Genomic DNA, 16,060 nt, shown 5'->3' on the forward strand with positions numbered 1-16,060 from the left:
CCAAAGAAAAAGTCATAGCACGTTCAAAATACCAAATGTTTCACTTCTATCTTGCTCATCTTGCAAAGCATTAGGAGAAATGAATGGGATAAAAGTAAAAGAATTATGAGATGTGCATAATTCCCCAGAGGATTTCAAATACACATCCAAAAATGCAGGGCATGCAATCTCTCTATGCAAACAGATTTCTTATATTAGAATTTTAGATATATTAAAATTTACTTACTACTCCATCTAGAACACATTGAGAGGCTGGTTTCCGCGGATCAAGAGAAATTCCCGTCTCTGAAAGAAGCTCTTGAGAAGCAGTATTTATTCCAGTTTCACGCTCAATACGAGACTGCAGTGAATGAAGACTTTCATCAGGTGGTAAAAGAAAAGAAATTATCTTTGCAGAAGTCATATTTAGGATGTGTACTATCTGTATATATAAGAAGAAAGAAAAATGATTATTAACCACCTGCTACATAAAAAATTCAGGGCAAGATAATAAAGGGAATATGAGCAAAAGGCATTATCTTTGTTCTATGCAAGGTTTAATCATTTTCCAAAGTGTAATCTCCTTCTATAATTATAAAATGACATGTGAAAACTCAAGAATTTGCTTTTCTACTATAACAAATGTTAGTTCCAAGGAATAAAATTTCAAATTCTAGGGATGCACAAAGTCCTAGGAATGTACAAAACCCCCAATTTAAAAAGGCAACACTTACTTATTCTTAGAAACATTTCACAGACCTGGAAGGAAACATTCCCATTTATGAAGTACCTAATAGATGCCAACCACAGAGTTAAGTGCTTTATGCTAATATAACATCCCATTAATTAGCTAAGTTATACTTAACATAACACCATGAATTAGATCTTCTAATCTCCATTCTGGCAGGAAAAAAAACAGAACTCTGAGGGATCACACAGCTGATAACTGACTACCTTACATTGTCTCAAGAAATAATTATGATAGAAGAGATAGGCCTCTCTTTAAACAAGAAGTATTATTAGTCTTATTTTTCAGACTAGAGGCCCAGTGCACGGATTTGTCCAGGGTGTGTGCGGCCCGTCTCGCCCAGTTCCAATTGGCTGGACCCCAGCAGCAAGCTAACCTACCAGTCAGACCATCTGCCTCCTGGTGGTCAGTGCGTGTCATAGCGACTGGTCGAATGAACGGTCAGACATTTAGCATATTAGGTTTTTATTATATAGGATAAGGAAACCAAATCCCATAGCAGTGATATATCTTAAGGGCCCAAAGTTAGATTAAGAAAATACTCTTGAAAGGATAATGCTAAGTGAAATAAGCCAGTCAATGAAAGAAAAATACCACATGATCTCACTCATTTATGGATAATAAAGACCATTATAAACTGATGAACAAAAATGGATACAGAGGCAGAGCAGCATCGAACAGACTGTCAAACTACAGCAGGAAGGCCGGGGAGGGTTGGGGGGTGGGAGGGGGATAAGATATTGACCGAAGGATTTGTGTGCATGCATATGAGCATAGCCAATGGACGCAAGACACTGGGGGGTAGGGGAGGCCGGGGGACTGTCAAGGGGAGGGGAGGGGGGGAGGAAACATATGTAATACTCTTTGTAATACTTTAAGCAATAAAAAAAAAAGAAAAAGAAAATACTCTTACCTAAAGACCCACTGAAGGTAGGGGTAGCCTAATACAGGCCAACTAAGTGTGAAACTGAGTTAGGTGGATAACCAAGAGTTAGAGGCCACAGAGTTAGAGGTCAGTATTTTTAACATGATTTTAAATCCTCTTCCTCCCACTGTCCTTAGATAAGCTATACAAAGTAATAGCTTCGTTTCTCCAATGCTTTATATTGACAGTGTACGGGGGTGGGAAAAGGGGTTAATAAGAATAAGAATAATTAGAAGTATAATAATTAATAAGGAAATGATATTACAAGAATAAACTCTGTTTCACGTACTCACAATTGTAAACTTATTTTTGCCCACCCCTGTAGATTAAAATTATATCTGCTGGAAATGCTTATTACAGAGGTAAAGCATTAACTTTCCTTTAATATATAATAACCCTTTATGTTTAAAAAAGGTAGAAAAGAGAAGGGAATCTTTAAAGTTGACTTGGTAGGCAAGGAAGAACTATGTTGGTTTCTTGGACAGGGAAATAAAAATGTATTTTTAAAAGATGAGATGGGCAGTTCATGCTGCATGGATTATAAAATGGGTAGAACTATAGAGGCATGTAAGGCAGGTAGAAACCTTTCTCACCAAACCAAGTCCAGACCTAAATGAATGAGGCCCCAATCTGAGGAAGGGGAAAATCCAAAAGATGCTTCAAAACAAAGACCACTTAAAAGTAAAACTGAGAAGGCTTCCTAAAAAAATAAAAACACATCTACTCTAAAAAAATAATTTTCTTTTTCAAATAAGCATCAGGAAAAGACTATTAAAATATACTTAATACTAATTTTCCAAATAAACTTGTTAAATTTAATGCAAGTCTTCTGAAATAGACCCCATTCATAAGAAACTAACCTTCAAATTCAGAATGTGATCCATTAATATAAAACATCTTGGCTGCTTCAAAGTAAGATCAATAGGTCCTCCTCTCTGCTGAGGATCCCAACTCAGCATCAACTGTAGCCAATTTTCCATAGGTTCTACTATCAAACTACAAAACATACAAAAAAGGGTGAAAATCCTTGTTCCAATATTCCTTTAGCACTGTAAAAAAGTTAATTTTATAGGTTGTCCATTTCCTTTCTCATTACTTGTCTGTACCATTTCGTATCTTACTTTCAAATAATTCATGAAATGGCCCAGCCAGAGTGGGTTAGTTGGTTGAACATCATCCTGGGCACCAAAAGGTTAACAATTCAATTCCCGGTCAGGGCACATGCCTGGGTTGTGGGTTCAATCCCTAGTTGGGATGTGTGCAGAATGCAACTGATCAATGTTTCTATCTCTCTCTCATTCCTTGGTTAAGGCTAAAAAATAAATAAATAAAAATAGCCCTGGCTAGCATGGCTCAATGGTGAGAGCGCCGGCCTATGCACCAGAGGGTCACGGGTTCGATTCCCAGTCAAGGGCACATACCTGGGTTGCAGGTCCTTCCTGGCTCCATTCGGGACATTTGCAGAAGGCAACCAATTGGTGTGTCTCTCTCACATCAGTGTTTCTCTCTCTCCTTTCTCCCTTCCCCCCCTCACCTCCCTCCCTCCTATCTCCCCTCTCCCCCTCCCTTCCACTCTGAAAATCAATGGAAAAAATATCCTTGGGTAAAAATAATAAAAATAAATAATTCATGAAATGATAGGGGACAAACTTTTTCCATAAAAAAACAACCCAGCCTGGCCATTGCAGCTCAATTGGTTGGAATGTTGTCCTGTCCAGGTTCGATTCCTGGTCAGGGCACATATCCAAGTTGCAGGTTCAATCCCCAGTCACGGTGCATATGGGAGGCAACCGAATGTTTCTCTCTCACATCTATGTTGTTTTCTCTCCCCTTCTCTCTCTAAGAAAAAAACAACAAACCAAAACCCACATATGTAAGGTAGCTGCTGGCAACTCCAGAGGCAAGTCCAGTTCTTTTCTCCAAGGGACACATTTACTTCAGTATCCCAAGAGTCTTCTTAGCAACTAAGCCAATCAATTGAATGGCAGCAGTTATTGTTTCCACTAGACTTGTGCTGTCCAACACGGGAGCCACTAGTCACAAGTGGCTATTTGCATTTACACTGAAGTTAATTAAAATTAAATAAAATTTAAAATTTAGTTCTTCAATCATATCACTCTCCTTTCAGTGCTCAAGAACCTAATGTGGTCAGCAAATATAAAACATTTCCATCATAGCAGAAAGTTCTACTGGATGATAATACTTGAAACAGACAATTTACTGCCCTTTTACAACCCTGAAGAAACTGAGGTGAACTGAAATATACTTACCTACAAAGGCTATTTGGTTGAGGTAAATGACTACTAAACCGAACTTCTCCTGTCATCTCTTCACATGCAAATATACACTTTGGATCCTTCTTCTTAATTTTCTCATGCCTATAAAAAACAAAAGCTACCTCAGTAGACAACCTGACTCACAAAAAATCTCTAAGCTTTTTGCTATTTTATTCGATTATGCGTTTAAAAGGAAATTATACCACTTAAAGAGAGGAGAAAAAAAGCAAGTTACTGAAAATTTTCATTCACATTAAGCACACTGAAGTACTCTTCCATTTCTTACCAGGTAAATGGCTGCAGATGATGTAAAAAAGGCCTATATCCAGCAATACACTCAAATACCATGGTCCCAAAGCTCCAATAATCAACAGTAGCTGTATAAGGTTTATTCTCAAAGAGCTCTGGGGCCTTAAAAAGAAAAGAAATGCTTTAAATGTCATATTGTAAGAGAAAAGGAACTTTATTTTTGAACTACTATGTATATTTATGACCTTCATAAATAAGATAATTTGGGATACTTAAAGTCAAAGAAACAATACATGTCTTACCAAATACTGCAATGTTCCCACAAAAGATGTACACAGACTTCCTTGATCAACATCTTTGGCATATCCCAGATCAATTATTTTATGTATAATCTACAAAATAATAAGCATTAAATGGTTGAGAAATTTGAAATGGAAAGGCAACAATGTCCTGATAAGGTTCTGGAGAGGGTGATGGTGAAGAGCTTGAGCTCTGGAATAACACAAATGTGATTCAGGCCTGAGCTCCACCACTTAGCTAGCCTTATGATCTTGATCAAGTTACCTAAAGGTCTCTTGATTCCCTATATAATATTACTAACAATCCCTACTTCACAAAACTGTTATTAGGATTCAAAGAAACAGCCCCCCAAAATAATTTAACACAGTGCCTGTACATGATAAAAACTAAATATAGATTGGCTATCAATTTTTATTTTGGTATATTCAAAATAAACTTGATCCATTATACTGAAAGGCAAAGGTAAAGGTGATTTCCAAAGGAAGAAGCAGCATATCATCTTACAGTGGATCAGTGTGAGTAAATACCCACCTAACCTCAAAAATATGCTTAAGTCTTTGGATTCAAAAGAAGGGAAAGATAGTTGGTGCCAAGCACACATGAAAGCCTCCTAAGGGAGGAAGCATCATCAAGGTTTCATCACTTCCAGCTGACCACCATCTTAACTAACCATAAGACCACACAATCCAATTCAAAGTTTAGAGCAGCCGTGGGCAAACTACGGCACGTTTGAAATGAATAAAACTAAAAAAAAAAAGAGACCGTACCCTTTTATGTAATGATGTTTACTTTGAATTTATATTAGTTCACACAAACACTCCATCCATGCTTTTGTTCCGGCCCTCCGGTCCAGTTTATGAACCCATTGTGGCCCTCGAGTCAAAAAGTTTGCCCACCCCTGGTTTAGATTCTTGGCTTTACATCTTTATTGGGATGGAACTTCAGTGCTAACAGCAAACAAACGGCTCAAATTATTCTGATAAAAACAAATATTTCAGGAATCAATTCACAAGTTTTGGTTCCTGTCAAGATGACTCATTTAAGAATCTGAGAAATCAAGTTTTGATTTTTAATTAAATATAGAACTTAGGGATTTTGTGGAGAATGAGGTTTTTAAAAAAATATATAAAACATACTTAAATGTGTGTTTTTTCTTTAAGTAATGCAGACCCAGGATGCATCTGTGTGCTTTTTAATGTGCCTTGAAAGGATTAATAAATTATTTACTCACTGCCTACCATTTCTGCTAGATACTGTGCTGGAAAAACAGAAGTGAACAAGATAGGTGCAGTTCCTTCTCTAACGGAGCTACTGTGGCAGCAGAGGAGACAAACAACCACAGGTCAGTATAGTGAGGGCTGGGTAGGAAAAGAGCACTATGGAAGGGCACCAAACTTCTAGCTAACTACCACAGGGATACTGTATTCAACTGTCAGTTTTCACCTACCTTTCCACCAACATCCTGAAGAACTATGTTTTCAGGTTTTAAATCACGATGTATAATTTTGTTTTCATGCAAATATCGGATCCCAGACCCTAAGTAAAATTTAAAATGTAATTTGAGGTAAGAGAAAACACTGAATTAAAAAAAATCATCTCATAATGTGTACTTCTCTAATGCTCAAATTTATAGGGACCATCATAACTACTCAATTAATATTACAGCAGTTAAGATTTTCTCCACAGAAAATCCAGTAATACTTAACAAATACTACAGAAATATGTTCATTTAATTTATGAGAATTAACATTAAAAAGAAATGGAAAAAGCAATTTAGAAGAACCCTATACTTATCCTTCTAGCCTTTCCCTCCCTTTTCAACTAAGCTTTGGCCTCCATGACCCAGGAAAAGAAGCAAAATGGAAATACATAGGGAAACATATTCTTGGCTTTTGAGCTTGCTCTAAGGGCCTATGTACTGATTATTGTAGGGATTTTTCAGGAATTATTGATTAAAAAGAGATATCACCCTAAGAGTTGACTTGACAACCTATTTAACAGATGTAATGCCACTGTTAAATGAAATTACTATGTTAATTAAGGAGGGAGAGAGATCAAAATTAAATTAGGTCATATAACACCATTTTTGTCAGCAACTGGAGCATCTATTAGCCAAAAATTGACTCCTAACCAAAAACAAAACAAAAAATAAATATCCTAGTTTTAATTTAGCATCAACAATAACACTTAAAATTTTCTGATAATTTCTTATAGATGTTAAAATCTATGCTTTATAGTAGCATATAGAATCTTTTATGAACCAAGGTGGCATTAAATCATGATGGTATTTTTATATTGATTACATACCTATATCACTCAGTAAAGAAAGTATCTGGCTTTCTTTAAGTCCGCAGCAATTTTCTGGTTTGTTGAGTAGCTAGAGAAAATAAAAAAGGATTAAAAATGTATACTGCCAATGCTGCTGGGCAGTAACAGTGACACATTAATCACTATACTCTAAGAAAATATTCAAATAAGAAAATAAGTCACGATTAAGAAAATATAAGAAGGGGGAAGATTACCAAATCCACACAGAGAACATGTAAATTTCATGACAAGGCTTACAAGTAAAGATCAAGTATTTGAAATAAAAAAGGTTGAAAAATCTCACAGATATGTATATAAAAAATCCATATGGCAGATTTAAAAGAAGATGGGAAAGAAAGATTTGCAATACAAAAGAAAAAACTTTTTGAGGAAAGGTGTTGAGGGACTGGGAGAAAGAAGTGAAGGGATTAAGAAGTACAGATTGGTAATTATAAAATAGTCACAGGGATGTAAAGGAAAGCCTAGGGAACAGAGTTAATAATATTATGATAACTATGCATGATGGCAGTGGGGTACTGGAAATATCAAGGGGATTGTAAAGTATATAATTGTCTAATCACTATACTGTACATCTGAAACCAATATGAAATAATATTGAAAATAAACTGTAATTGAAAAAAATACACCTTCATTTTTATTTAAATTTTTTATTGTTGACACTACTGCAGATGTCCCCCATTTTCTCCCCTTTGCCCTCCACCACCCAGCCTCCACCCCCTACTCCCTTGGCCCTCATCACACTACTGTCTGTGTCCAAGGACTATGCATATATATTCTTTAGCTAATTCCTTTACCTTCCTTTATCCAGTCCTCTCCACCACCACCACCACCCCTCCCCCTCCGATATTTGTCAGTGTTTCATGTATCCATGCCTCTGGTTCCATAGCAGCATTATTTACAATAGACAAGATGGGGGCAGGGGGACTTTTTTATAAACACCTTAAACATTGATGTTTTAATCTAACACCACGAATATAGTCCCACCCTAGAAACACCACCACTAACAAAGGAATGCATGTTCTAAATCAGAGGTCAGCAAACATTCCCTGTAAAAAGACAGACAATAAATAGTTTAGGCTTTGAAGGCCAGTGGTACCTGTTACAACTACTCAGCACTGCCACTGCAGTTTACGGAAACTTATTCTAGATTATCATATTGAATGTGATTCAAACACTGTTAAAGTTTATGATTTACTATCTCATCATCTCAAAACATCCACACTACCTTCCGGAGATCTCCTCCAGAACAGTATTCCATTGCTAGAAGAGGTACATCATTAATCAAAAAATTCAGTTCCTCGGGAACGTCACAGGCCTTTACAACATTGGAGTGGTTCAACCTAACAAAAAGGGGGAAAAATTATAATCAACTTTTTTTTCCAACAAAAAGGGAATGGGTTTGAAATGGTAGTTAACTGAGGGGCAGTGAGGAAAGAAAGGTTGGCATGATTTGTATAATTAAAAATTAGTAAATAAAAATACTATCACTATTACTACAATTATATTTCTATATGCAAAGTAGTAAGCACCTTAATATACATTAGCTCACTTACTTGTCATATAATTCTATTATGTGTAGAGTTATTAATAGTCTCATCACACAAGAGAAAACTAAAGCACAAATTGGCTAAGTAACATAAGATGGCACAGCAAGTAGGTGGTCAAATAACGATTAAAATCTGGCAGTCTGACTCCAAGGCCTATATACTATGCTGCCTCTCCCATAATCACAGAATTACCCAGAGGTGAACACTATAAAAATTTTGGCAAATTGCCTTCCAGATTTTAATCCGTTGCGCCCAAATATATTTTTCAATAAACACTGCATCACATTACACACTGTTTTCTAACATCTTTTTTTAACTTGAAGGCGAAATATATCATCGCAGCTGCCATCATCATCATCATCATCATCATCATCATCATCATCATCATCATGCAGTGGATCTCAAAACTGCAATAGATTCCCAGGTCTTAGGGACCTAAAGAAACAGAATCTCTATATGTAGAAACTGAAAGTTTATATTTTTACCAAGCTTTCCTGGCAATTCTGAGTTTGAAAAGCATTAAAGTGAATTGACAACAGATATCAAAGTCAGAAAGTGCTTATTTCAAAGCCAGAATCTCTTACCTACCAATTTTATGACTCTTTGAGCTTCAACTTCCTCATCTATAAAATAGCAATAATACCTAAATACAGGGGTTGCTGTGGTAACTAGAAGAATTATTTATGAAGCAGCTCGCATCCTACCCGTGAAGGTTTTAAAACATGTCCACTTCTCCCTTTAAGAGGTTAACTCCTCCCCTTCAGTGTGGGCTGTATTTAGTGACTCATTTCTAACAAATAGAATGTGGCAGAAAGGATGGAGCACAACTTCTGAGGAAAGATCTTAAGGGGTATGTCAGCTTTCATCTTGCTCCCTCTCAGATCATTCACTTTGGAGAAAGCTAGCTGCCATGTCATGAAGACATTTAAGTTTCCCTATAAAGAAGCCCATATAGTGAAAAACTGATGCCTCTAACCAATAGCCATATAAATGAGCCTGGACGTGGATACTCCAGCCCCACTCAAGCCTTTGGATGACTAAAACTCCACTCAGCATTCTGGGATGTTTCAGGAGAGATCTGCATTAAAACTATCAGTTAAGTCATCCCCAAATTCCTAAACCACAGAAATTGTGAAATTCTAAATGTTTGTTGTTTTAAGCTACTAAGTTTTGGGGTAACTTTTATAAAGCAATAGATACACTATTTATCAAAACTAGGTGAAACTAAGAAATGAGAATAGTTATTGTTATTTAACTAGAAAGTTAAATAGATGAACACTGCCCCAAGATCCAGAAGAAACATATTCTGTACTCAGAGCTGAATCTGATAATACCTAGCTGACTTTTTAAACTAAATTAGTCATAATGTGATGTTGTTATTTGAAATAGAACACATCTACTTAATGAAAAATAGAAAAATATACTCCTAAAAAGATCCTATGAACAATGGATTCCTGGCCTCCTTCTCTATGATGTTCTCTGGCTGGGCTGCAGAACTCGAGAAATATAAGTCAAGTATACTTACTTTTTCATGATCTGGATTTCATGGCACCACCGTTCTCTGTTTTTGGTACTCAGCTCTAGGCGACAAGACTTAATTGCTATTTTGAGATCAAGTTCCTACCAAAATAGAAAATCAACAGAAAATAATACAAATTAGGTTCTTGTGCAGATTTACTTGCTATCAAAGAAATACCAACCTGGGGAAACAAAATTGTTTAGCTTAGCTCTCTTGAATTAATGCTTTTACTAGGTAAAACATGAGAACCAATGCTTTAAAACTGAGCAAACACACCAAAGCACACAAGCAAAGTGACTGAGGTTGATCCTATAACAGGTCTCTTCAGAACACTGTCTCATAATATATTGCTAGAAAATGCAGACCCTATCTCCCCATCAAACCCCTCTTTGGGCTTACTCTAGACAGCTAACAAGGCACCAGCCTCTAGCAGAACTAGAATGAAGAGGATAATTCAGGGCTTCCTGGCCTCCATACTAAGTTTTAATATGACCAAACCTAATACAAAAACTCCAAATTAGTTCCTGCTTTCTTTGCATTTCAAATGACATAAAAAATCCTAACAATAACTACTTCTATTTCATATTTATAAAATGAACCTAACAGCTCTTGCTTATGGTTAGTAATTTACCCAAGTCAGACTGAAATTAAACCCAACCTAATGTGCATTACAGGAAATAGCCAGACTTCATCACATTCTGGCAACAAAAATAATGCAGCCCAGGAACAGCAGTCGGTACCAAACAGGAGGAAAGAAAATATATAGATGAAGAAGCAAGACATAACTTGTATGCGATAGTCTAAATGGGGGTGAGGAGTGGAAGGTGAGAGGGAGAAGCTAGAGATAAGATAGTAGATGTATGGAGAGAGAAGACAGGAACTAAAACTATAGTCTAACTTAGTGGTTCCCAATGTGGGGCACACGCCCCAGAGGGGGGCAATTTGATTTTTAAGGGGGGCAATTTGAGAATGTTATTAACATTGAATTTTTTTGGAACTCCCATTTGACCCTGTGATCCCACTTCTAGGAATATATCCCAAGAAACCAGAAACACCAATCAGAAAGGATATATGCACCCCTATGTTCATAGCAGCACAATTCACCATAGCTAAGATCTGGAAACAGCCTAAGTGCCCATCAGTAGATGAATGGATTAGAAAACTGTGGTACATCTACACGATGGAATACTATGCTGCTCTAAAAAGGAAGGAACTCTTACCATTTGCAACGGCATGGATGGAACTGGAGAGCATTATGCTAAGTGAAATAAGCCAGTCAATGAAGGAAAAATACCACATGATCTCACTCATTCATGGATAATAGAGACCATTATAAACTTTTGAACAATAATAGATACAGAGGCAGAGCTGCCTCAAACAGATTGTCAAACTGCAGCGGGAAGGCCAGGGAGGGTTGGGGGGCAGGAGGGAGGGGGGTAAGAGATCAACTAAAGGACTTGTATGCATGCATATAAGCATAACCAATGGACATAAGACACTGGGGGATAGGGGAGGCTAGGGGACTGTCTAGGGCGGGGGGGGAAAATGGACACATATGTAATACCCTTTGTAATACTTTAAGCAATTAAAAAAAAAAGAAAATAAAGAAATATAAAAAAAAACAACATTGAATTTTTTGCGTTTCTTATAGTTCTAGGGGCCTCACATACAGTAAATAAATATATATTGGACATATTTATGCATTTCAGTTCTCTATTATGTTTTAAAACTTTACTTGCTATTTTTTTATATCTTCATTTTTTTTTTTAACAATTTCTTAGTGAATTCTTCTTCCTCACTTCAACTGACCTTTTGTACTTTTACTTTTCTCTTTCAAGGATACCATGTTCTCTGTTTAGATCAAGTTAATGGCCTTTTAGGCTTCCTCCACATGAATAGGAGTTCACTTGTTGAATAATAAGAATTGTATGTCATGGGGGAGGGGGGTAGGCATCAGGATTTTAGAGATGCTTATATAGGGCATGATCAGTAAAAGGTTGGGAACCACTGGTCCAGCCCAACCACAGTCCACATGCCTTTCAGCCTTTCTTTTGTTTTTTAATCAGGTACCTTACTGCAGCCAGGTCCCAAGTAAGCTTTTACCACAATGGAAATAATTTGGTACAAACATAAACATTAAACCCAGATTCTCATAAGACTGAGGCAGGAAGCTATCTATTTCAAAAAGATCCCATTCTGTAAGATCCTTCAACTCCTTAGCTTCTATTTCACCTACTCGTAAATGCCTTCCTCACTCTACCTTTTCACAAAGAATGTTTGGAGGAAAGTTTATAGATGTCTAGCAAAAAAAATTAAAAAAAGTTCTGTTTAAAAAAATGGGAATATTCCAGAGACAGATAGTGATGGTTGTACAACAATGTAAATGTACTTACTGCCACATAACTGTACACTTAAAAACGGTTAAAATGGTAAATACTAAATTAGTTTCTTTACTATAGGGATTCTGAGAACTTTTAATATGCTAATGTGGATTATGACTCTCCAAATGAAGGGTTATACACTGAGTGGCCAGAATATTATGACCACCTGACGTTTGTAGGCAAATTAGCAGTACACTGCATCGTATGGGATATGGAAGCCGAAGGCCTGTTCGAGCACCTTTGCTGTCTGCAGTTACCAAGATAAAATGTCTCCAATTCGCACAGGAACACAAGGATTGGCCAGGGGTCCTCAAACTACGGCCCGTGGGCCACATGCGGCCCACCGAAAACATTTATCCGGCCCGCCGGGTGTTTTTGCCGCCATTGCCTGTCCTGCTTAGCAGCCAACTCGTCCCGGGCCCGCAGTGCACATGTGTCGAATGTCTGAGGGACAGTGAACTGTCCCCCTGTTTAAAAAGTTTGAGGACCTCTGGATTGGACAGTCAAGCATTGGAAAAAAGTCATGTGGTCCGATGAATCACGTTTCCAGTTGCATCATGCAGATGGCAGAGCGAGAATTTTGCAGAAACAGCATGAAAGCATGCATCCCACATGCATGAGTGCAACCCTTCAAGCTAGTGGGGGCAGTGTTATGGTTTGGGGCATGTTTTCCTGGCATGATTTGGGCCTTTTAATTTGTGTGGAACAACGTCTGAATAGCATAATATACCCAAGTATTATTGCTAATCAAGTTCATCCTATCATGTTGATGGCCTACGTATCCCAATGGAGATGGCTTCTTCCAACAAGACAATGCGCCATGCCACGGTACTCGTATTGTGAAGGAGTGGTTTACCTTGCTTAGTGGCCCCCACAATCACCAGATCTCAATCCAACTGAGCATTTGTGGGACGAAGTTAAAAGAGCCATCAGGCAGCTGGTTCCACAACCATCAAATCTCACAGAACTGGACAGTGCTATTCATCAGGCATGGTGTCAGATTCCTCGCATCGCCTTTCAACATCTCGTGGAGTCAATGCCAAGAAGAATCGCTGCAGTTTTGAAGGCAAAAGGTGGCCCAACGAAGTACTGATGGGGTGGTCATAATAATCTGGCCACTCGGTGTATATGCAGCATTTACCCAATGTATTTGACCACAGTACCCTTTTTCCAAAGTGTTTCATGGGATTAGTTTTTCCAAACACACTTGAGAAGTGTTACCCTATCCCCTAACAAGTGTTCTTTGATTACTTTGCCATTCTTCCATTATTACATCGTTAATAGGTAATCATAGTGTCCTTAAAAGTGTTTCTGTGTCTAGCATTCACACTAGACTGGAAATCTCCTTGAGGGAAGAAAATACTGTTTTTGTTGACTTGGATACCAGCAGCCTCCAGCACAGTAATCAGCTAAATAAACTATCTCAAGTCCCTTTCTCTTCCTCATTATGATTTAAGAGGTGTAGACGAAATACTGAGATGTGGCTTCTACTAAAACACAAGGATCTTGAAAGTTGTAAATGCAAATTGTAAGTCAGGCTTGGAAAAGCAATGATGCTGCTTCCACATCTTATGACAGGGTATTTATTCTTCTTTTTTAAAAGAAATATTTTTATTAATTTTTTTTAGAGAGAGAGAGAGGAAGGGAGAGGGAGAGATAAGAAACATTAAAGGCCCTAGCTGGTTTGGCTCAGAACACAGGATTTGTTGGCCTGCGGACTGAAGGGTCCCAGGTTCGATTCCCATCAAGGGCACATGCCTGGGTTACGGGCTCGACCCCCAACAGGGGGTGTGAAGGAGGCAACCAAGCAATGATTCTCTGTCATCACTGATGTTTCTATCTCTCTCTCCCTCTCCTTTCCTCTCTGAAATCAATAAAAATATATTTTTTTAAAAAAAGAAACATCAAAGAGAGAGAAACATCATTGATCGGCTGCCTTCTGCACACCCCCTACAGGGGATCGAACTGGCAACCCAGGCATGTGCCCTGACCATGACCAAGGAACTAAAATGAAGCATAGTAACCTCCATCTTGGGTAAAAACTGCTGTTTAAAATTTTAACCCTGCTATTCTGGCTTCTGTAAACATTTGCTTGCTTAAATAATAGGGAAAATAAGACTACTCCCCATTCCCGAGAAGCCATAAACTATGTCCCAGACAGAGTTGTCAGTGCTGGCGCCAGGCCAGGCCTTGAGATATGGCCTCACGGCCCTATCCTAGCACACAGGACTTTTTCTCAGAAGGTCTGGAAATCTTATTCCAAATTTGGAAAACAAAGAGCTGAAAAACATATAAAGAGGAAAGACTTCCACCATATTGGGCCCAGAATTTGAGAAGCAAGATTTTCCTCTGGGCCTGCTAGCGCTAGCAAACAGGACTCCAAATAAATTTGGCTTATTGATTAAGGCATCTTCTGATTTACAATTTAACAAAACCAGCAGCCTCTTGGTTCCTGGGTTGATGCTCAACTGCTGAGCTAAATCAGCCAGGCTCTTCTCTTCTTAATACAGGTTCAGCTGTCAAATGTCCCAGTTTGGGGGTAGTCCACTCTGGACACCCAGACAGTTCCTGAGAAATTTCTAAGATTTTAGAGGACTCAAATCTCTTCCATTTAAAAAGTGATAAATTCCATAGAGACAGAAAGTAGAATGTTGGTTGACAGGGGTTCCAGGAAGGAAGAAATGGGTAGTTACTGTTTAATGGGTACAGAGTTTCAGTTTCAGAAGATGAAAAAGTTCTGAAAATGAATGGTGGTGATGACTGCACAACAATGTACTTAATGCCACTGAACTGTACACTTAACATGGCAAACTTTATGTCATATACATTTTATTAATTTTTAAGTGATATATTCATCCACCTCAGCCAAGGACCAAGAAAAGCAGCCAAGCATGCCAGCATGCATACAATTTTTCTGATGGTCAAGCTTTGGTAAAAAGGCCACAGTCAACATCCACTGGAAGTACTTGGCTCCCCCCTCTTTTCTCTTTGAGTGCCTTTATGTCCTCTCTGATGGCGAGAATTGCTGAATTTACTAGTTAGTTGCCTGACTGTCAAAGTACTTAATGTCTTAGTCCTCACCTTCCAGTCTCCCTCTCTCCAAGATTTCCTCCTATGCTCTATCTGGAAACAAACCTCACAAAATTCTCTCAGTTCTATCAGTGACATTTGTCATTGTAACTGTCACACAAACGTGCCTATCCCTACCAGGTACACTTCCATCTCCCCTACTTCCCACCCTATATTATGAGCTCTCTACCCACAACCATATGTCTTAAGACAACAAATCATGAGACACACACACACACAAAAGGCAATCAATCATGATTTGTTCTCTTGAATTCACTTCTCCATTCACAGGCCAATTGCAAGCATTTTAGTAATATCTTAACTGCTCATCTTGAGCCATACATTTTTCCACTCAGATTTATCTTTCATACAAAAAAGATATCTTCTGAGAACACCACTTTTATCTTGCATTTCCTTGTTTAATGTCAATTAATGATGATGACGATACCAACAACACAGCAGCAGCAGGAGCTAACACCTAAGGGCTCATCATGGGCCGACACTGTACTTAGCTTTACACACATTATCCTATTTAACACTCGAACAGACTCACACACGTTGTTGTAACCGTTTTACAGGTGCCCAAACAGAGGGTGTACGGCAGGGGTCAGTAGTCCAGGGTCTATACATCACAAAGGTCTGTGGATGTCTTTCAGGAAAGCATGAACTTCCTCAAGTGGCAATGCATAAGGTTGCGTGGATGTGCCTCTGTGCATTTTTTCTGGGAAAATGGTTCTGT

At 38.1% G+C, this 16,060-nt stretch overlaps 2 protein-coding genes across 12 annotated transcripts in view; one reads left to right on the forward strand and one right to left on the reverse strand.

Moving 5' to 3' along the window:
• LOC132214241 (histone lysine acetyltransferase CREBBP-like) overlaps positions 1-16,060 on the forward strand; it is a 390,706-nt gene that overhangs the window by 194,981 nt on the left and 179,665 nt on the right. The gene's annotated exons all lie outside the window — the stretch shown is intronic.
• The window catches only part of CHUK (component of inhibitor of nuclear factor kappa B kinase complex), a 33,459-nt gene that overhangs the window by 16,723 nt on the left and 676 nt on the right, over positions 1-16,060 (reverse strand). For all 11 annotated transcript variants that reach the window (XR_009448237.1, XR_009448235.1, XR_009448236.1 and 8 more), the window contains exons 2-10: positions 9,878-9,972; positions 8,031-8,145; positions 6,785-6,854; positions 5,925-6,013; positions 4,480-4,569; positions 4,215-4,339; positions 3,923-4,030; positions 2,513-2,648; positions 227-421 (exon numbers count right to left, since the gene is read on the reverse strand). Coding sequence is in view for 8 of the 11 variants with exons in the window: in XM_059661048.1 (XP_059517031.1) it covers positions 227-421; positions 2,513-2,648; positions 3,923-4,030; positions 4,215-4,339; positions 4,480-4,569; positions 5,925-6,013; positions 6,785-6,854; positions 8,031-8,145; positions 9,878-9,972 (1,023 nt within the window). In the remaining 3 variants the exon portion in view is untranslated. The remainder of the gene's footprint in view (positions 1-226; positions 422-2,512; positions 2,649-3,922; positions 4,031-4,214; positions 4,340-4,479; positions 4,570-5,924; positions 6,014-6,784; positions 6,855-8,030; positions 8,146-9,877; positions 9,973-16,060) is intronic.

This window comes from Myotis daubentonii, chromosome 13 (assembly GCF_963259705.1).
Source record: "Myotis daubentonii chromosome 13, mMyoDau2.1, whole genome shotgun sequence".
Taxonomy (NCBI): domain Eukaryota; kingdom Metazoa; phylum Chordata; class Mammalia; order Chiroptera; family Vespertilionidae; genus Myotis; species Myotis daubentonii.